The sequence below is a fragment of the Austrofundulus limnaeus genome, unplaced genomic scaffold (assembly GCF_001266775.1).
Source record: "Austrofundulus limnaeus strain Quisiro unplaced genomic scaffold, Austrofundulus_limnaeus-1.0 Scaffold1578, whole genome shotgun sequence".
NCBI classification, from domain to species: domain Eukaryota; kingdom Metazoa; phylum Chordata; class Actinopteri; order Cyprinodontiformes; family Rivulidae; genus Austrofundulus; species Austrofundulus limnaeus.
This window is the reverse complement of record NW_013953980.1, coordinates 21274-43771: the sequence shown is the minus strand read 5'-3', so window position 1 is coordinate 43771 and position 22498 is coordinate 21274. Positions and strand designations below refer to the sequence as shown.

General features: G+C 37.3%; 1 protein-coding gene across 4 annotated transcripts in view; it reads left to right on the top strand.

Annotated features, from left to right (window-relative positions):
• LOC106535823 (E3 ubiquitin-protein ligase TRIM33) overlaps positions 1-22410 on the top strand; it is a gene marked incomplete at its 5' end in the record, with an annotated part of 23663 nt that extends 1253 nt beyond the window's left edge. The window contains 17 exon segments of one of the 4 annotated variants that reach the window (XM_014032928.1): positions 2267-2383; positions 2490-2604; positions 2945-3091; positions 3176-3293; positions 4646-4935; positions 5362-5556; positions 8935-8991; positions 9209-9409; positions 9761-9890; positions 10049-10112; positions 11115-11268; positions 11485-11873; positions 12721-12832; positions 12914-12988; positions 14502-14654; positions 19025-19075; positions 21390-22410. In XM_014032928.1, coding sequence (XP_013888382.1) covers positions 2267-2383; positions 2490-2604; positions 2945-3091; positions 3176-3293; positions 4646-4935; positions 5362-5556; positions 8935-8991; positions 9209-9409; positions 9761-9890; positions 10049-10112; positions 11115-11268; positions 11485-11873; positions 12721-12832; positions 12914-12988; positions 14502-14654; positions 19025-19075; positions 21390-21611 — 2590 coding nt within the window. 4 annotated transcript variants of the gene reach the window in all.
• Positions 22411-22498: the final 88 nt, after the last annotated feature.

Below are 22498 nucleotides of genomic sequence, written 5' to 3'. Positions count from 1 at the left end.
AAAAGCCTGAATTTTGCCTGAAACTCTCAGACTGAAAAAGTCTCTTGGAAGAGAGACGAAATGTTTCATTAAAGAAGAACCCGTCCAGAGGACCTATACAATTTTTTTTTCCTTTTGATTTTTTACCTGGATTACTGAGATGCATCAGGATACTCTGTAATATATTTTAATATAATAAGATGTTCAGATTTTTCAAAGATTTTTGTCAGAAATTGTCAAATTCCTTTCATTGAAATTATGAGAATAAAATACATTTTAACCCACTATATTTTAAAATCCATGTAAAAGGCAAAACTTTAATATATTTCATTTTTGACCTTTTTTATTCACAGACATTCTTGTTAACTCACTTAGAAAGTTTATATCCTGAAATTTTGCTGCCCTATTTGTGAACTGTTTGAATTACTGAAGAACTTTTGCTATACTGGCTCCTCTGTAAAATAAATATTGACTATAAGCAAACACAATTCTAGCAAGATGCAAACACTGCAGGCATCGTTGGTTACAAATAAATTAAATGTGCTGTGAAAATGAGTCACAAGAACCTGATCCAGGATTTGTTAGTTGTTATATTTTTTGCAAGTCTGACCAACTGTAACATGACATTACAGACATTTGTCATGTGCGTCACATGTAATTTAATTACAAAACAAATGTCTTATCCCATGGTAACTCATTACACAGTTACAAGTCATTATCACCTTCACTGTCTCAGTGGGCTTCATAAACTCAATACTTTTCTCCAGACTTAAAGAAGGGGTTTTACATGAATCTTTTATTTTTAAAAGCGATCATCATTTCCAAGAAACAGAAAACATTTAAGAGTCAGAAAAGCAGTAGATTGACCATTTAGTTCATTAAATACAACCAAATGAACACAAACCTTCATTCAGCTTCGGTACTATTTGACAGTATCTATCAGTGCTTTTTTTAAAATCAAAATGTTAAGACTTTCAAGGTCTGAAAATGCATCATAAAATCAGTTAATCAGCTGAAGTTTATTCATGTTTATCAGCAGACTCAGTGATTCCCTCAGGAAACTGCTGTTATTCATTAAATCACTGGTGTTAAAATATCAATCATGATCTTTGGTCTTGCATACATATCCTCATTTTTTGTTTGTGGCGGATTAAAGTCTTAGTTGTTCTTGAAGCCTCAACTTTTAACAGCCTGATAATATTGTTTAAGAAAAGAATTACTATTAATTATTTTAATTAATTTAATTAATTAGTTAATCAGTCAATCAATCAGTCTTTGGAAGCTGTTGATTACAGTGGTGTTACGCTGATATTTTATTTACCTGTGTGCCTTTATACGTTTTCGCACCTAATGCAATTAAGTTACACTGATAAAGTTTACATCTAGGATAACTGCTTTTCTGCTGCTTTATTAGTTAAGACAAATCAGTGTATACAGCATGACAAGTCTTTTTAAGTAATTAACACATTGGGAGGTTTTTTTCTTTAATTTTCAAAGGGGTGTTTTATGTAAGGATTAGGATTAAAGATTATATAATAACATGCACACAGAAACAACAGAAATCACAACTATGAACGCGTGTTTATAAAACGCACATTCGGCTAAAGCTACAGAGGTGTTCAGTTTTATCGCCTTCCACTTAAAACAATATCGCAATCCAACAATACACAAATACACAATCCAACAATTCCAAAACAATTTTGCAGTGAAGTCGTGACCAGTGCATTAAGGCACACAAACCTCTTTATTAGGGATATGTTTCACTAATACCAGATGCTAAAGTTAGCATGTTAATTTCAAGATAGCATAAACTTTACCAGGAGCTGCGTTATCATTAGATTGTTAGATGTGTTGCCTCTACTGTCTGCAAGACGTTGCCGTCCATATTTTTACAGCATACCAAATATTTTTATATGGCTGGCTTTATTCTTTTAGACGGGGGAAAAGTTTGGGGAACTCTCTTCCTTCAGTCATCACACAACCTGCACCCCCCACAGAGCTGCCAGTCGGCACTCAGCAGCTCTGCGGGGTGCTCGGGGGAGGGGTCGCAGGGGGAAAGTCTGCAGCTGCACAGACTGAGGAAAAATAAACAAAAAACATTTATACTGTAGTAACGGTATAACTGAAAATTTTAGTGGTTTGGAAACCGTGACTTTTTCATATCACGGTGTACTGTAAAACTGGTCATCCCGACCCATGCCTAACTGTTCATATCTGTAGTAATAAAACCAACTCCAACCAGTCCATTGAACATGATGATGACTTGTTGTTATCCTGCTTCCCTCAGGTACCAGTTTCTGGAAGAAGCGTTCCAGAATCATAAAGAAATCATCGAGACCAATATGGCTAAACTACAAGAAAAGAAGAAATATGTCTATTACTCTGTTTCTCAAGTGCAAAACAGGTGAATTTTTCCTGACCAGATCAGAACATCAGACAGTTTATGAATATCTATATTAGTGGCTAACATTTCTTAATAAAAACATTTATTGTTTTATTTTTAAATTCAGGTTAAAAGAGTTAAATGAAACGCACAGAAAAGTTGAGCACGAGATCAAAATTGCAGTATTTACTCTTATAAATGAGATCAACAAAAAAGGCAAGGCCCTGCTCCAGCAGCTTGAGGTAAGAGAACAATAAGATCTTTATACTGTGCTGCAGAATCACAGCAAAGCTAACTGATTTGTTTGAAGCTGATTAGACACAGTAACACGTATTTATGGCAGCATGTCCTGTAAGAGCACTCTAACACAGTAATTTCACTGTTGACATAAACGCTGACCTCATTGAAATAACACAGCTGAAAACTTTCTCATTTATTGTTGACATGTAGCACTTTTTTCACAGAATCCATTTATGTTATAAACTTGACGAGCCCTGTATTTTATAGGCTTACTAGAACTGCATCTGTTTTTCTTAATAATAACCTTTTAGTTAAATTGTGTTCAACAATCTCACTCTTTAGAGCGTGAGCAAAGAACGCAGTATAAGGCTTGTGTCTCAGCATAAAGACACCACCCAGCTGGCTCAACAGATCAACCACGTGCTGAACTTTTGCCACTGGGCCATCACCTCCGGCAGCAGCACTGCGTTGCTCTACAGCAAGAGACCGGTCTGTTTCTCATGACTTTGTTTGATCTGTGTTGCTGTTCTATAGGTGTACTCCGTAAATGAAGACTATTTTCTCTGTTTGTAGATCATGTACCAACTTCGCCAGCTCTTCAAGGCTAGGCTGGAGCCTGCGCCACAGTCCAACGGAGTTGTGCGCTTCTTCTGTGATCCGACCTTCTGGGCCAAAAATGTGGTTAACCTTGGTGAGAGAAAACTACTTCTCTTATTAATCCTCGTCAGTCAGTTTTCTGTTTTGTTTGATAAGTAGTCAAGGATTATTCAGCGTGACATTTTACAGATTTGCAGTATTGTGCAAAAGTTTTAAACCATTGCTTGTTTTTAATTCTTTTAATAAAGGGATCTACGATTAGTTGTAACATTAGACTATTTGATAAACATTTATTTTAACTGTTGTCCTTAACTGGACAACAGAGCTGCTTCATGGCCAACGCTATTTTGCCTTATATGTATTAGCTCAACGCTAGTGCGACAAACTAACAAGCTAATCTGTTGTCCTCCATCCACATTTTCAGTTACAGGCTGAGTCATTTCTACCTTCTCCTCTCTGTCAACGCTCTCTGGTTTCATTTAAAAGAGTCAATCGTGAGATATTGTCCAAGATTAACCTTCAGGGTGGTTATAGCTCACTAGCAGCCTCGCACCGAGGATCTGTCCACATCATCATTTACCCAGAATGCTTTGCGTGTAAATAAAATGGTCCTGTCCGTGTAATATATTTTTTAACTTTTAGTTTAAAAATGATAAAAACTAAACAGCCTACAGTATTTTTTCAGTCTTTATTTTACAGTTAAAATATTTTTATCAAATAAAGTTTAATGTTTCAACTAATCATGGATCCCTTTAAATGGTCTTGATCAGTAGTTCTCCAGACTTGCTGAGGGTCAGCTTCTGTCCAGTCCTGGTACCTGACAATGACGGCATATTGTGCAGTGTGTGCTTCAAACCAAGTGTTTTGGCCTAATTTAACCTACAGCAGATTAATGGTACTTAAAAGGTCCATTTTTAAGATTTTCTTTTTAATTCTGCAAAGACTTGGCATGGAATTTGAAAGATATAATATGTTGGTCTGTTTTATTCACACCAAGATTTCATATGTTTATTTAGGAATACTTTGTTGTTGTTTTTTTAAAATTGATTCAGCAAAAAAAGTAAACATTGCATCTTTATGCAAGTAACGGTGCATAAAGATTCAGTTTAAAACTTTTAGTTGTTCAGTCACAACACAGATTTTCTTGAGTTTAGATGCGTTAAATGCTTAAATGATTTCTGGTCCAGAGTTAAGTGGTGTATGGAAACAATTTCTTTGACAATAGTCAGATATTGGACTGAAATCTAGTGCAAAACAGTCTAAAGAAAACTTTTGAAGGGTCTTCAGGAAGCTTGAGATTTAGATCAAAACCTCTTGAAAAACACAAGAAAGCAAATGTGAATACATAGGTGATGATTGAAGACTTTTGCACAGTACTATGTCAATAATAGGTGTTTATAGCGTTTGTCTTTCAAGCTCACTAACATCGGTCTTCTCCGGTTGTAGGTAATTTGGTAGTTGAAAAACCTCCTCCAGCTGTACACCCTCCCAATGTGATGATGGGAGGACCCACCATTTCACCTGGCCAGGGTCACCCAGGCAAACACCCAGGCCAGATCAACCTGGCTCAGCTCCGACTGCAGCACATGCAACAAGCTGCGTATGCAAAGCAGCATCAGCAGCATCAGCAGCAACATCAGCAACAGCAGCAAATCCAGCAACAAATGCGCATTGCCTCCCAAATGTCCCAGCAGCAGCATCCCAGACAGGCAGGCCCACCCATAGTTCAGCAGCAGGTATGGAGGTCAACAGTTCTTTTAGCTGATGGTTATGGCTAATTTCAAGACAAAGGTAGTGAATGTTAACAAGAAAGCAGGAAATTAGCAAAAACATGAAATAATTCTTGCAGTAACTGAGGAAAAATGAGCGAAAATGGATTTTAATAAGCCCTTGGCAGGGGTTTAATTCATTTTCAAGAGACCAAAAATGTCAGACAAAGCTAATTATTTTGCAAAGTATAAATTGAACAAATACCAAAAGTCATAGCAGGAATGTTATTGGTTTGCTAAAGTAGTTAATTGATAAATTTTAAAGCTTCAGGTCATTTTCTGCAGATTGATGACTTCTCATTACACTGTTAAAATGCCGTGTATTTCTTTGTGCTTAGATCGTGACTGAAAATAATAATGTTGCTTATATTATTTTTCTGCTCCCCCTTCCAGCCTCCAAGACTCATCAGTATGCAGCAGCTGCAAAGAGTACCGGGGGGTATGAACGGTGGGCCCAGTCCCTCTATGTACCCCTCTTCCCATCACATGCGTCTGCCGGGTCCCCCTCAGAGCCGAATGGCCACAGCTCAGCCCAGACTTAATGGACAACAGTTCTCGCCCCTCATGCAGCCTCAGTTACAGAGACAGGTCAGTACAGATGTTTATATGGAAGTAGAATGTCCTATTTGTGACATTTTAATTATTGTTTGTTCAAAACATGTCAGTTGTGGTGTAATTGCAGGGATTGCACAGATACAGCAGTGGAGGCTGGTCAAAGCAACACAACGTCTCATTAAGAAAGCTGTTTACAACACGTTTACAGATCCTTGTTTCTGCATCATTTTCTGCCTGAGGATAATAATTTCAGGAACGCTTGGATATTAAATTAGAGCTTATCTTGTTTGGACATGCTGAACTAGTTTGTTGAAATCAGACATGGGCACTTTTTGATACTGGTTGATTTGATTTGATTTATTTAACAGGAAAAGATTATTAAAAATCAAGCCTGACTCAGCATAATTGCTGTTTTACAGCAGGTTCCTGTTCTGCAGCACATAAAACACTCAGAATTACAGCATCACAATCACATCATTATACACCATAGACACAAAGACAAACAAGCATACCAAATTTCAAAAAGGCAGCATTTGCAAAATCGGACGTCTAAATATGAGCACAACAAAAAGTGTCCAGCAGATGGCAGACAAGATTCTTCTTAACGGGCTGTAGTTTTGAAATGGACTTTATGTTTTGAAAAATGTCATTCCATGCTTTAGTATAAACATAGAAGAAAGACCTCTGACTATTAATAGATTCAATATTGAAATCAGACAAAAAAAAGAACAGTATCATCAGCATACATTAAAATATTTGAATACTTCAATATTTTTGGAAGGTCATTTGTGTATAATAGGAAAAGCAGTGGGCCCAGTATGCTACCCTGCGGAACTCCCACGGAACAGGGCAGAGACCCAGACACAGAGCTTCCATGTTTCACAACCTGACACCTATCAGTCAAATAAGAGGAAAACATTTGTATTGCAGATGATGAAAGTTGAAAAGAAATCAACTTTTGTAAGAGAGTATAATGATCAACTGTGTCAAACGCTTTACGAAAATCAATATATACAGCACCAGTTACTTGACCTTTGTTCAAAGCAGCACGTATTTGTTCAGTGAATAAAATTAATGCAGACATGGTTGACCTTGACGTGCGGAAACCATGTTGGCTATTGCTTAGCAAATTGGCCGATAGTTTGAAACTTCTGTTGGATCACCAGATTTAAAAATGGGAGTAATCTGAGCAAACTTCCAGGCATCAGGGAAAATAGACTGCACAATACATAAATTAAGCAAATGATGAAACAATGGTAAAAAAGTGTTGGCATGCATTTTCAAGAAATCCATATTTATCTTATATTTGTCAAATGCATGTGAGCCATTTAGAGATTGGAGTGTATTCAAAACATCACTCTGTGAAATTTCAGAAAATGAAAATTGCTTTGAAGTGTCAGGATATTTAAATAACTTTAAACTATTAGCTTGTCCCGGTAATGATGTCCTTACTGAAGAAATAAAATATTCATTAAATAAGTTAGCAATTTTTTCATGATCAGAAACAAGAAGTCCATTTACTGAGATTTGTGAATTGTTATTAAATGTTTTATTGTTACTTTCACCTGTCACTGACTTAATCGTTTCCCATAATATTTTTGGATTTTTACTTGCTGAAATAATTTGATTTTTAAAATATTGTTTGGTTCTTCAACAGGGTTCAGATGGTTTTATTAGGTTTGTTTAAAGTAGATTATTCATGAACCTGTCTGAATATGTGGCTGGTTTTAAGTGTAGAAGATCTGCTCATTGTTAAACAAGAAATAAGGATTTTGAACACAGAATGATCGACAACAGAAATATTATAGTAGTAGTATAGAACTTTATTTCATTCAACAAATAATAATGAAACAAACAAATAATACAAAGAACAAACAATAATAAAAACAAACAAATAGTAACCACGACGTCGTGTCAAAAACACTATCACAACAGTCAAATGAAAAGGAGCAGAAAGAAAAAAATAATCTTATAACATCTGCCCTTATTTAAAAATACATAAATCTAAAATATATAAAACATACAAATATTAAAAACCCAGCTTAATACATAAATTAATTTCAACATAATTTCAAAAAATCAACAACAAAAATACAATTTTAACTAATGCTTTGTTCATATCTCGTTAAAAAACTTTTAAGCATTCTACCAAATGAATAAATTGTTCTAGCATTCTTAAGGTCATCAAGCAAATTATTCCATAGTTTTACTCCCTGAACAGAGGTACATCTCTTCTTAAAATTAGTTTTAATTTTTGGTTTCACAAACAATGCAAGTCCCTTTAAATTATAAATACTATCTCTCTTAATGAAGTTGGATTGTATATTTGGTGGCAAAACATTTTTGTGAGCCTTAAACATCTTACAATCCATCAAATCACTAAATTTCAACTGCATAAACGAGGTATTTGTTGGGTGGTGATAGTGTTGTCTTGTTACAATTCTCACAGCACATTTCTGCAAAACAACGTATTACTAGTATAAGTGTGCAGCTTTTTTATTACAGAACTTGAAAAGGTCCACAATAAACCTTAGATTAGTTGAATCTTAAATAACTAATACATGTAGTCATAAACCAATTTCAGATACCTGGAATGTAAGTGGGTTGAAGCTTATTAAGTGTAAAAACAGCCTGCCATACCGTGATCCTCTGCATGCTGCTGAAATGATCTGCTGTGCTTTCAGAGCAGCAGCCGACTATTAAATTAGCAAGATGGACTTAAGAGCAAATGAACGTCCACATCTTCTTTTCATCTTTTAAAGTTACAAAAAAGGTTTTTCCAACTTTGGTGTTAAAAATAATAATAATAATAATAATAATAATAATAACTTTGCTCGGCACGATGTAGGATGCAATTTCTCCCTCACTCCCTACAGCGGGATGGAGCCGGGGAGGAAGAGAGAAATTATGAGGAATTGTCCTCCGTGCCATAGGGTTGGGCAATATTGGCAAAAATATTAATCTTGATTAATTGGAGGTTTTTAGCCGATAACGATTAATATGACAATTAATCATCTGGACACCCTTATGTCCTAGTCACATGACCAATTTAGTGGGAAAGATTTGCTCCTCATAAAAATCTATTCCAAATTGTGTCAAAATAACAGACTTCAGGCTATATATCAAATTTAAATTGTGTTGATAAATAAATAAATTACAGAACTTTTTTTTAATATATATTTATATTTTATATATTTGAAGCAGAGAGGAGCACCGAGCAGACAGACCGGGGAAATATCCAGTCAGTCTGCCTGGTGGCATTAATCGTATTAATCGTTAAGTGCCAAAAAATAATCAGTTGTTTTTCTGACCATTAATTGCACACTCAGGAAATTTTGCATTTATTTTCTGTATGTGAGACTAGTTAAGAGAAACTTCCACTACATCCAGCCCCTTTTTCTCTGTGTCCAGATGTCTATAGAATCTGAGATGAGCCACCCAAGGTTTCGTTTCTTACTGCAGTCAGGGGTTTGGCACCTTTTCTTCTTTATTTGTCTTGTGCAGCATGTGTGGTCACTCCACTGCATTATTTGTTTGTTTTCAACTTCAGAATGTGAGCATTCTCATCATTGCTGTCATATCGCCTATCGTCCATTATTTTCCCTCTATTTGTGGTCTTTACTCTATTTTGTTCTTACGCGGTCTTGTCCTTTATTTTATTTCATCCGTCTCTTTCTCTCTGTAGCATTCCAATCCAGGCCACGCAGGCCCTTTCCCGGTGGCGTCCCTGCACAACGCTAGTCCCACGAGTCCAACCAGTGCCAGTATGGCTGGTGCCCACGCTCATCGAGGACCTGCCAGCCCTATAATTGGTCCCATTGAGCTGATCCCCTCCGTCACTAATCCTGAGAACCTGCCCTGCTTACCTGAGATCCCTCCTATTCAGGTGCACACAGTGTTTTACTTTAGGTTTCTTTTTAAATCAGAGTTAAACTTGGAAATGTTAACTTTTCCTTTATTCTTTTTAATTTTTGTTAAAGAGAAAGTGTCCAAAAGGAGCATTTCACAGACAGTCCAATGGTTAATCCTCATTAGTTAAGGATTAGTACATTGTAATGTAATTCCCCTTTGGGATCAAAGTGTTTTTGAATTAAATTGAATTGAAATATATCAAAAGGATCATGTGTTTTTACAAACAGTGAAACAAAATAATCCTATTGTTTGTTAGATTGTATTTTGACTAAGTTTTATTAATATTAAGAATACTTTATCCATTTTTTGTGCCTTATCCTGCCAGTTGGAAGATGCAGGTTCCAGCAACCTTGGACAGCTTCTTTCTCGTTACATTTCAGCGAGCACACATCAGTTTGGATCAATAGACTTGAACTCCTCACCTGGACTGTCAACACTTTCTCCTGGATCTTCAGGTACTCATAAATCCTAACAGAGAGACCCTCATCTCATTTTTCAAAGCTTCGTGTTTGTAATAGAAACTAAATATTTCAACATTAAGCAAGATTCTGTTGTAGAAATAAATCCTGAACTGACTGAAGGTAACTGTATTATTTTAAATTCATGTCTGCAGGTGTATCCAATGCTCACACACCAGCACGACCCTCTAGCACCTCCAGCACCGGCAGCAGAGGCAGGTCAGTCAGCGCAAAGCTACATAAAGTACCCAAACATCAGCAAAAAAAATCTGGAAGTAGTTAAGAGACAGAACTCTATTCTGCGCTGTTTTTGCAACCTCAGTCTTTTTTTTATTGGTTTAAATATTACCAAAAAAATGTGTTCATTCTAAAAAATCACATGTGGGAAAAGGGTAGAACTATATTTTGTATGATGAAGGGAAATCCCCTCTGTGGTTGTGGAGAAAGAGCAAAAATTCTAATTTTAGGCAGCAGTTTTCACAGAAAGGCCAAAATAAACCAGCAAGAATGACAGTTGAAGCAAGTATCAGATGTTGTTAAAATGCTACAAAGAGAAAAGTTTGGTGAACAAGTAACCACTAAAGACAGATAAACAGCCTGGCAATGTATTTGTACAGTGTCATATACAGGAAATAAAATAAATCTGTCGTGTAAAAATCAAAGCATACCAAACGAAAAAGTCTTTCAAAACTTGCAATCAAAATCAATTCTTCTCATTATATTAGAGCTATTTAAAAATACATTTATTACAGTTCGTCTCTCATATTTAGGAAATATTGGTGGAAACAAGTTTTAAGTCTTGAAATGATCAGAAACAGCGAAATTTGACTTTAGGGTGTAGAAAAAAAATTGAACCTTTATCAATAAACTGCGCCTCTCCCATTTTAAATGCTCTGTCGAACCAGAAAGAGTTCACTTCATTTACTTTCGTGTTTGTTTTGATGCTCTTAGTGCAGGGGTGTCAAACTCCAGTCCTCGAGGGCCGCTATCCTGCATGTTTTAGAGGTTTTCCAGCTCCAACACACCTGATTCAGTGATTGAATTAACTCTTCAAATTGGGCAGAAGCCTGTTAATCACCCACCGATCAAAATCTGGTGTGTTGGAGCAAGAAAACCTCTAAAACATGCAGGATAGCGGCCCTCGAGGACAGGAGTTTGACACCCCTGTCTTAGTGCGTTCAAAGAAATGCATCAGTGACCACTTGGTTTTATTGGTTTCAGCTCTAGCTCAGCAGGCAAAGGAGGCACAGGAGGTGGAACCAGTGGAGAGCAGGTGAAGGTGAAGAAGGAACCCGGCACAGAGGACAGCTACAGCTGCACGACGACTTCTCTGAAAACGGAACGAGGCAAAGATGCAGGAAGGAGTGCCTGCATGGTACGATAACAGGTTTTATAAACCATAATAAAATATAAACCATAGTAACTTTTGGAAGTTTAATATGCTAAGATGTACTACTGAAACTGTACATGTAACTTGTGTGTAAGTGTTTTGCTTTAAAATGATGTAATTAGGAATGTAGACAAGTATAATAAGACAGCAGGCCCCTTTAGGATATGTTTTTAACAGATTTGTGTTTGTTTTTCTCCCCAGATGAGCAGTCCAGAGAACAGCCCTCTTGGACTTGTGTCTGCAGGCCAGGATGCCATCAAAGGTCTTAGTGACCGCATCAAAACAGAACCCGAGTCCGATGCACCGTGTTCTAGACTGAATGGTGCCAGTGCCACCACATCGTCCTCTTCCACTAACACCGCCACCTCCTTTACCTCGTTGACCAAGAACAGCAGCAGTGATTCAAACTCTGTGCTCACCAACGGAAATGTGGAAAAAGACGGCGAAGCAACAGGAGGGAGAAAAGAGGACGACCCTAATGAAGACTGGTGCGCTGTTTGTATCAACGGTGGTAACCTGCTATGCTGCGACCGCTGTCCCAAAGTGTTCCACATGAAATGCCACGTTCCCACTATAAAAATCTTCCCACAGTAAGTGATCGGTCGGAAATGCTGTTCTGATTCGTCAGTCTTGTCACAATGGTTTAACTGTACTTTATTAAGATTTAACTTTATTTGGTGAAATAAAACAATTAAAATTTTATGATTTGGTTGATTATAACATTCTGTTAGTTATGTATAAGGCTCACCAAAACACGTTACCTTTAAACACTCAGGAGCTGTTATAATCTTAAGGGGACAGAGTTGTTCATGAAACCTAAATTTAGGGCATGTTTGAAAGAACGGTGCACCTCAATCCAAGGATTGAGGAATAATCTGGAAGATGATGTTAAAAGTGCCAAATCAATCTACATGTTTAAGAGAATGATAAAGGCTAGATTGTTAAAAAAATTAAAACAGTATAGTGTGTATTCATATAATTTGTTGTTCTAGAAAGATTTCATGTTTTTGGTTTGTTAACTGAAGATTATTATTGTTTGAATTTATACTTGAGGAAAAGGGCAGATATAAGATTTTTTCTTCTCTGCCGCCTTTCATTTCATTTTATTTGTACTTTCTTTTTTACCGTACATATAATTACTTTTGTTTTTAAAGAAATGAATAAAGTTTGAAAAAAAACTGTAGATTTATATAATATAACAATGACTGATTAAAACAAATCTAAGCAAAAATATCTAAATACTCAGGATTAGTGAAGCTGTAAAATTAAAACTAGAAAAGTGACTTTTTTTAGTTATGCTATGTGACAATTTCTGCATCCTAAATTAATTTAATCAAAATGACAACAGTGCCACCTAATTTGTTAAAATATAAATATGCAACTTTAGATAATTCTAAAAATTCTGGTTTATGTTTGTTTATTGTTTTTTTGTCTCAGGGGTGACTTCCTCTGCACATTTTGCCGAAGTATAACGAGCCCTGAAATAGAGTACTGCGACGAAAGCTCGAGAACCAAGGAAAATCAGAGCCTGAGTGCAGAAGACCAACGGGTCAGTACGCTCAAGACATCCTCAGAAATCTTCTTTATGATATTTAATATCTAATATTTTTTTCTTATCCTGTGTCTGCAGAAATGCGAACGCCTCCTCTTGTATATTTTCTGTCATGAGCTTAGCATCGGCTTTAGGGAACCTGTTCCGATCTCTGTAAGTATTCACACAATACAAACCCATCATTCAGATGATTATTCATACATAAACTTTTGAAATATTTTACTTACTTAGCCTTGCTGTGGAAAACCTCATACACCTAAAACTTTTCTCTCTATTTTTATACTTTCTACTAGCCAGATTAAACTGCATTGAAAAACCCTTTAACTTGGTTACAATCCCAAGATATACATAAAACCTTTAAAAGCCACAACTAGGATGAAATGCACAGATCATAAAGACAGCAGCTAACTTTTCCAGGCTGTGCTCATTTGCATTGGAACTGTTCAGCATGAATGGTTCCCAAATGTAAAATGATAAAAATGTAATATCATGAAATTTAGTCCCAGCTGCAGACCGAGCAGCACCGTTGCTCTAAAGTCAAAAGTGAAAGAAGTAATTAAAGTAGCAAATCATTTAAAATGTTTAAAAAAACTCTGCTGATCCTAAACCTTCATTGTGGCACTTTTTCTTTCCTGTTACTCATTCTCAGCTCTGCCATTTACTAATCTTTTAAATTCAGAAATCAGGGAGACTGCAATCTTTTTTTTTTGTGATGTTGTTCATGTTTGAGTTGTCAGCTGGTCTTCAACAGTCCCAGTCCAATGAGATACTAGCTTTAGCTATATTCGATCAGTCTGGTATTATTTTATATTTAGTGTTGCAGTAAATATTCTAATTCACAATCCAGATTTTTGCTTGGATCCTTTCTTCTTGCTTGATTATTTGCATTATAATTTAAATGTGATTGCCATCAGACAGAGATTTGGAAAAAAAAAAACTGACATTGCAATTTTTTTCTAACCCTGTGATATACAGTATATTATGATATGAAAAAATACAATAACTTGCAGCAGATAACTTGAGTAACAATTTAAGTTCTACTGCCATCTTATTGACGATGAATCTGCACAGATTTGACCTCTTTTTGTGCATGTTCCAAGTATGTTTTTTGTTTTTGTCTGTATTTGAGTTGTTGTCTTTTAATGTGCGATCTGAGTATATATTTCCTTCTATCGTGCAAGCATGAATTGTGTTTTTCGGCTAGATCCTCCCTGTCTTCCTCCACAGCTCGAGAATTCACCGACAACGCTTCTCTGAGAAATGTTGCCATTATTGTCCCAGACGTTTTTACAACAAATATAAAGTTTTAGCTTTTTTAACGTGAAGCCGCCCACTCCTGCAGACGAAAACGACTCGTCAAAATAAAAGCCGTAATGTGMCTSTTTAGTGCAATGACATGGTGTGGTTCTTACATGTTGATTCAATTTGCCTCCGACATCTCAGGACCTGCAATGGGATGATTGTGCACACGTACATTGTGATGATGATGCTTAAACGATATATAGTGCAGCTCTGATCTAGTCAGTAGTCAGATAAGAGAATCAAAAAATACATTTCCTAAAAAAATCTACATTCTCAAAGCATTAAGCTCTTTCCTGTACTCATCTCGTTTTTCCCCCGTCCTAAATTTTTACATAATTAGACTCACTTTTTATTTTAAACCTAGGTACCCAACTACTACAAGATCATTAAGCAGCCCATGGACCTGAAGAGGGTGAAGAAGAAGCTGCAGGTGCGGAGCTCCCAGTACTACAAGTCCATACAGGAGTTTGTGAATGATATGCGCCTTATCTTCAAAAACTGTGCAAAGTACAATGAGGTGAGCAGCATGTGTTTCCAGCCTGTTTGTGGAATGATATCTGCTAATATGTGTGCATGCAGACACAGAGTTGGACTGAAATGAATGGAAATACCATCCTTGAAGGATGTTCATTCAGCTGTTTTATTTAGTAACAAAGCCTATTTTTTTCTTCTCAGATAATAGAAAACAAACACTTTGGCTTTATAAGGCATGCCTCAAAAATCTGTACTGTAGTTGTTTTTCGTTTTTATATGAAGTTGGATAAAAGAGAGTGATGGTGCAGAGGTTAGAGTGGGCAGCTCTCCTGATCCCTGAATACCCTAATCATTGCAACAAAATTAAAAGTCACGTATGCTTTCACACATTGCCCCATTTTTAACACCCCCCCCCCCCAACCCCAGCTGCTCCTCACGCATCCATAATGGCAGCTCCCCTGCTCCACACAAGTGGGCTTTGATAGCTTTGTGGTCAGTGGTTGTGTCAGGAACAGCATCTGGTGTAAAACAGTTGCCAAATCGGTGTGCGTGTTATCTCGCTGTAGCAGCCAAAAAGTAAAAATAATAAGTTGGATAAAAATGTAATTTTTCAGTCATAATAAAAACAAATAATCCTTGCTGCACCAAAATAAAAAATAAAATAAAATACTTTCAATCAGTTCAGTTTTTTTCTACTTGGAAAAAGTGCAATAAAAAATGATGGTAAATAAAATCTTGTTTTAAAGGTAAATTAAGGACATCTTTAAATTATCATGGCTGAATGTTTTTCTTCTTCAGGTTAAACTTTAAAATCAGTCTAACATTTACAGTAAAAATTAAATTGTTAAGAGGAAAAGGATTCGTCTTGCAAATCTGGGCCTGTATTTATCAAACCTCTTAGAAATACTCTTAAGCATAGACTGGAGTGTAAAAAAAATATTTTCTCAAAGCTGGGCTTAAAAGTCCGTTATCAAGCATCTCAGTGTAGAAGTAAATCTTAAGTATCAGTCTTACAACTGATTTACGACACTTTACTGTTAACGAAGCTGATCCTCGTTAGAAAACCCCAGGCAAGGACCAGTCACCGCATCCATTTCATCTACAAGAATATTCTCAGAGAAATGTGAAGGTAAAAAATGTAAAAATCCTAAAATAAGTTCACATTCAACACAATAATGTTCATACAAGTCACGTTGTACTGATTGTCTGTAAAAAGTATTGGTGAATGGCTTGAACTTGTAGAGCGCCTTATCAAGTCCACCTGGACTCCAACGTGCGTAACACTTCAGATATTCACCTATTACAGGATGACTCCCCTAAACCACTCCACCACAGTCGCCCCATTAATAAATTACACAAAATTTCCTGATTTGCATGAATTACAGACTTTTAGAGAAAATCTGATTTATTTCAAATACTCAGCTTCAAAGTTTTTTACATCTCAGAGTTTGTGGTAATGCTGAGTTTGCACTTCACACACACACTGCCCACTACACCGTTACCCCGTCCACCCAAGATGACACCAACCTCCCCACTCCATTCATTGTATCGTGTGAGATTACTAAGTTTTTTTGTATGAAATTTACAGATTTCATAAAGTTAAATAAAGAAAATATAAAAAAGTAAAGTTCAGTCCCACCTCAACTTGTGTGGACAAGAAACAAAACCTCCCAAGACTTTTGACTGCATCTGCCTGCATTCCCTCACCATCTGACTCTGAAAATAATGGTATAATCCTCTCCAAAAGCTGCACAGAAATGTCCGCCTTTAAGTCTAACATAATGCTCACTGGTATGTGTAATCATATTTCCCCTTATTTCTTTGGTATTGCATGCCTAAACCTATTTTCCACACCCTAACTTTAGTTACACTGTACATTATAAGCTCAGGCAGGGGACCCCTCAGTCCATTTAAGCCCCTTCTCCACGGGCATGCCTGTATCCGGTTCGCCTCGGTTCAGCCTCAGTCAAATGTCTCTCTATTTCCAGTTCCAACCCACGCTTACAGAACCATCTCCAAGCTGGTTCTAAACGGGTAGAAAAGTGTTGCTCTTACGATTTTAACGACAGCAGACCTCTGCCCCGGCCGCCCACAGGTTACAGTGCAGTTTATGATGGTGATGCAGATTATTCTTGAGGAAGACAACTGTAATCTGTCTCCTCTGTCCATCTCAGACCCTTAGTGGCAACTCTTAGCCAGTTGAGAGACCTCTGGAGCTGTCTTAAATACCCAGAATACTAAAAGTGATTCGTAGTTTTAAAAATTTTAATAACTGGCATTTACACTTAAAGGGATCCATGMTTAGTTGTAACATTAGACTTTATTTGATAAACATATATTTTAACTGTAAAATAAAGACTGTAAAAATACTGTAGGCTGTTAAGTTTTGTAAGTTTTAAAAAATATATTTTAACATGGATGGAGCCATTTTATTTACACACAAAGCATTCTGGGTAAATGATGACATGGATAGGTCACTGGTGTGAACGAGCTATATCCACCCTKAAGGTTAATCTTGGACAATATCCGACGATTGGCTCATGCTTCATGGAAGAAGAACCTCAGCTTAGCCTGTTAGCGTTAGCGCTGACGCTATATTGCCTTATATGTATTAGCTCGGCGCTGGCGCGACAAACTAACAAGCTAAACTGTTGTCCTCCATCCACATTTTCAGTTACAGGCTGAGTCATTTCTACCTTCTCCTCTCTGTCAACTCTCTCTGGTTTCATTTAAAAGAGTCAATCGTCAGATATTGTCCAAGATTAACCTTCAGGGTGGATATAGCTTGATAGCAGCCGCGCACCGAGGACCTATCCACGTCATCATTTTCCCAGAATGCTTTGCGTGTAAATAAAATGGCCACATCCGTGTAATATATTTTTAAACTTCTAGTTTAAAAATGATAAAAACTAAACGGCCTACAGTATTTTTAGTCTTTATTTTACAGTTAAAATATGTTTATTATAGAAAGCCTAATGTTATAAGTAATCAGGGAAAAGAAGTGTAATGGTGCGTTCACACCGAACGCGATTTCAGCGTCAAAATCGCAGCCAACGCTGAAGTTTGAAGCTTGTGCACTTTGAGGTCAGACGCAGGACACCTGCGCTGCACGGCGACAGCCTCCCCGCCCCTCCCTCCTCTGTGGGGCTGTTTAATGTTGGACGAGGAAGTGGCTTTGCTTTATTTACAGACAGCCAGAACGTGTCACGTTCATCAGATAATTAATTCATAATTAATTCACCAGATAATTCAGAGAAGAGGCTCACAGCTGCTTTCAGGACTATTTTTTTCAGTCTAATGAGTCGCTGCCACGCATTGCTGCGGATCAGGACACGACTGCAGCACTCATTTCAGCTAAAGAGCAGGAGCTCTGTCTGTTTCAGGTTAGTGGACCTCATTCAGTAAACTGTCCCGTCGGGAAATATGTCGCTACGTCACACAGTGGAGTCTCTCTGATTGGTTGACGCTGCGCGTCGAGCTGCAAAAGTTCAGATTTTCTAACTTCAGCGATTTGAACGATTTGGACGATCTGAGCGTTCGACGCTCAGATCGTCCAAATCGTCCAAATCGCGCTGCTCTAATCGCGCTTGAGGCGCCGCAGAACTTCCCGACGTTGCTTGAAGCGCSTCCACCATAGACTTTGMATGTAAACCTGCTGCTCCTGACGCTGAAATCGCRTTCGGTGTGAATGCACCATAAGATTAAAAAAATCTATCAGCATTTGAGTCTTAAAGTCCACTGTCAGCAGTTTGATAAAAACAGGCTCTGATCCACATCTGCATGAGAAAGTTATAATTAGTTTTCTGTTCAAACCAAGCTGTCAGAAGACTAGCTGTATTTCTTTTGTTTACTATTAATTAAGAAAAGCTTCAATGTGTTTGATTAAGAACAGCTGAACATTTAAGAGCAGAAGAGGGTTGGAACCCGTATTTAAACTGCGCGGCTGTCTAACCTCACTGTGAGCGGAGTGTGTGGTGGTGCTCGGCCACTGCAGCYTCTTTTAGTTTTACCCACTTTTACTAACAGAGTCCTTCTTTCAGGCCACTCACAGAAACAGCCTCCACCCTGTTAACACTACATCCCTGTCCAACTCAAGTTTGTTCTTTTACACAGAGGGGATCGCTTTGCACTTTTTTTTTTGGCTTATTCTTATTTTGAGGTTTGAGGTATTGAGGTTTGATCAATAAATTTGTTTTTGCACATAAAGTTAAAGGTGGAGGAAACTATCATACATCCTGTGTATCGTGTGATCTGTACTTTCTGTACTTCTCTGTATTATTGACACCCTTTTTTCTTGTTTTTTTAAGCACAGTAAACAGATTACTCATCTGTTATTTAAACGTTCTGTGCTATGACTTCTCTCCTCCCCTGCTGCTTCACTATCTTTTGTTGTAATGTTATTACCCCTTTTAGATGTCTCGAATAATCCAAGTTTATGATGAGGAGAAAGAGATTAATACGCAGGTAAGCTGTTCCAAACGGAGCACGGGATACCCTGTCCCCTCCCACTGAGGCTCCAAGAAATGTTTTACTTGCCAAACCGCTTTATTTATAAAGCACCTAAAAACAGCAACAAGACCAACCAAAGTCCTGCACGATAAAACAAACAAGCAGAGGACACTGAATATTATATTTAAATCAACAGAGGTGAAAAAAAATTTGTACTAACTTAAAAAAACACCATAAGGTTAAAACCAACTCTCACAGGGTTGAAGGTCAGGGAATATAAATGTTTTCCTTTCGCTTGTGTATTTTTAATTATTAAATTTTTTTCCCCTCAGTTTCATGTTTTAGTTTTCTGTTTGGTAATTGAATATGATGAAGAATATGAGACTAAGTGGTTGAATCACTTTATGCTGTTTCACAGCAGAGTGGTGAAAGCCTCTTATCACCAAGAGGAGTTAAAGTTCTGTTCAAACAAGTGAAATAATTTGAATAAACAAATATTTTAACTGTCACTTTAAAACACACTCAATCCTTTTACAGTTAGTAATAATTGTGTGCAGCGTGAGAAATACCAGCTAGAAGTTCTGGTTTAGGTTTTTAGATTTAAAAACTCGACACTTAGTTTATAAATCTAACACAAAAGGAGTCGACTGAGCCTCACTTTAGAGGGTTTTTCAGGCGTATCCCATCGGGAAGAGACCCCAAGGCAGACTTAACTCGCTGGAGGGATTATATCTTCTCTGGCCTGGGAGCTGGAGAGGGGGCGGGGTTTCTCTCCTGAGCTYGTTGCTGCTGCGATCTGATTAGGAATAAGCATTAGATTGGATTAATTGATACAAATCCCATCATAAAAAGTTGGATATTTTAATAAACACGTGAAATGAAAAATAAATGGAGTTCTGTCTCAGAATGAACTTGATACATAAATTATTTTATTATAAGTATTTTATCAAAAATGTCAATTTTACAGAAGTAATGCAAATCAAAGATTAATTGTAAAGCTGAAAAATGCTAAAACATGTATGTTACCCATCACATCAAACTGAGGATTAAGTCAAATTTGGCCTGAGCACATTTTCAGATTTCTGCTTTTTAAGCTACATTTAATAACCTGGATCCTGATTTGAGCGGTTCCAGAGAYGTGGCTCGGTTTGTCTTCCTATTCAGGATAACTCCTTGATATTTGGTCTGAATCCTATTTTTACACAATATTTGGATATTAAGATTTACCATATTCAAACAATAGTAATTTACAAAAATTTGAAACTAAACAAAAAAACATCAAATCCTTTTCGAACAATAATTCGTATTGACCAGTGGTGCCAATGTGGGGCTTGCGGGCCAAAAGTGGCCCGCCAAGCCATTTGATTTGGCCCACCAGCAGTTGCAATGGTTACTAGGTTGTAATCCGTTGTCCTATGTGGAAACACAGTATTTCCACCAAAAGCCATCTATAGTGCAGTTAGTCAAAAACATGGGCGATCGCACTATCTTAGCTAGCCTAATCATCAAAAATAATACTTAAGAAGTAGCTATTTGTAGTTCATGTATTATATTATTGCAGTTGGCCCACAGCCCTCAGATAGGTTTTCATTTTGGCCCTCTTGGGGGAAAAAGTTTGGGCACTCCTGGTATAGATACACTATTTCATCTCAACGACACATATACAATATATATTTATATAACTATTTTATTCAATAGCTGCCTCTTCTCCACATGCATACCACTTTGGGACTTAATCCTCGGTTCAATGTGATGCATTCAGTTTTCAGAGCTGAAGSTTTGTTGTTTCAAACGTAACTTTAACAGGAGTCAGTCACAGTGTGGCCATTTTTATTTTTTATTTTCCTTGAGAGGTTTGGTAGTTTTTAATTTCACTGTCAACAGGCAGAAACACTGTTTGTCGCATATGTTCAGAACTTCTCTTGGTTTCATAAAGATTTTTTTTTTTTTCAGCAAGGTTAAAAAGTCCACCGGTGTATTTCAGTTCTAATTCTGGATGTCAGTGGCTGAATTTGGAGGGAATATTTGAAGGTCTTTATGTGACCCGTAGCTGATTGGTGGAAATGTTTCATGGAGCCACAGTGGGACAGGAAGGCGGGATATTCCTGCTCTGCACAACACGGTTGAGCTGGGACCGCTCTGCCGTCAAGTTTTAACCAAATCTAATTTTTCTCCTCCTCTTCTTCCTCCTTCCTGCCTCGACCCATTCATACCCCCCACCCCCCACCTCCACACACAATCTTTGTATTCTTGCTTTTTTCCTCTCATTTTTATACCACTCCTCACGCGCTTCTTCTTCGACCTCTTCCTCCTCTCCCTCCTCCAACAGGTGGGGTCGGAGATGGCCATATCGGGCAACGCTGTGAGCCTGTACTTCGAGGAGAAACTGGAGGAGATTTTCCCCGGGCAAAGCTTCCCCGAAACCCCAGAACCCGAATCCCCAGACGAAAAGGAGAAAGAGGAGGAAGACACAGACGACTCTGAGGAGGACTTCATACAGCCCAGACGCAAACGGTTGAAAGTGGATGAGGAACCACTCCACATCAAGTAAAAACCAACACTAGAAGCAAAAAAAAAAAAAATTAATAAAAGTGGAAAAACTGTCTTCCTCTTAAGTCACTTATTTCTTTAGATTTTTTTTTTTATTTTATTCTGATTTTTGAAAGGGACAAACGAGAACGAGGTTTTCTAACTGGATCATCTCATCGTTTCCTTTGAAAGAATAATTTTCTGCTATGTTGAATTTTTTTTGAAGCCTTCATGGTGGAAGGAGGGAGGAGCTTCATTCCTTCTGTACTTCGTGGACACGGACTTGTACAGGTTTTGAAGTAGAACCTGTTTTGTTGTAGTTAGCAACTGGATATTTGTTTTCTATCATTTGCATTTGTAGATTTGTTGTGACATCAGCTTTATAAAATCCTTCAAATCTCCTGTTGTGTTTGATGTATGAAATCTATAACATGGAGATTACCAAGTGTTTGTACGACTGTGGAAATGTTCTGTAAATAAGAGCGTTTAACCCTCTGAAAGTATTGCTGCCGTATAGATGTTCCGGTGCGTCCTCAATAAAACACGTTGAAATACACCAGAGGAAACGTTTGTGGAGTGATATGACATCGACTAAAAACGAAATGTGTCTGATGGTATTTAGCTGTGTGGACAGTATTGGATTATCTACTTCTCAGTAATTATTTAACTGATGGACGTGGTACATGACGTCTTGCCATGACTACTTTGTAAACTATAAAACAAACATAAAACTGGACATTGAGGACTCATGATTTGGACAGACTGAGTGTTGTACTTCTATTCCTTCATAATTTAGATTTCAAATAAACATTTCTCAGTAACTTCTTTGCATATAGGTTTGAGTATTTGTACTAGGAACTAGGAATAAATCACACTTACCTGAAAGAACAAAAAATACAGCTGTTGATT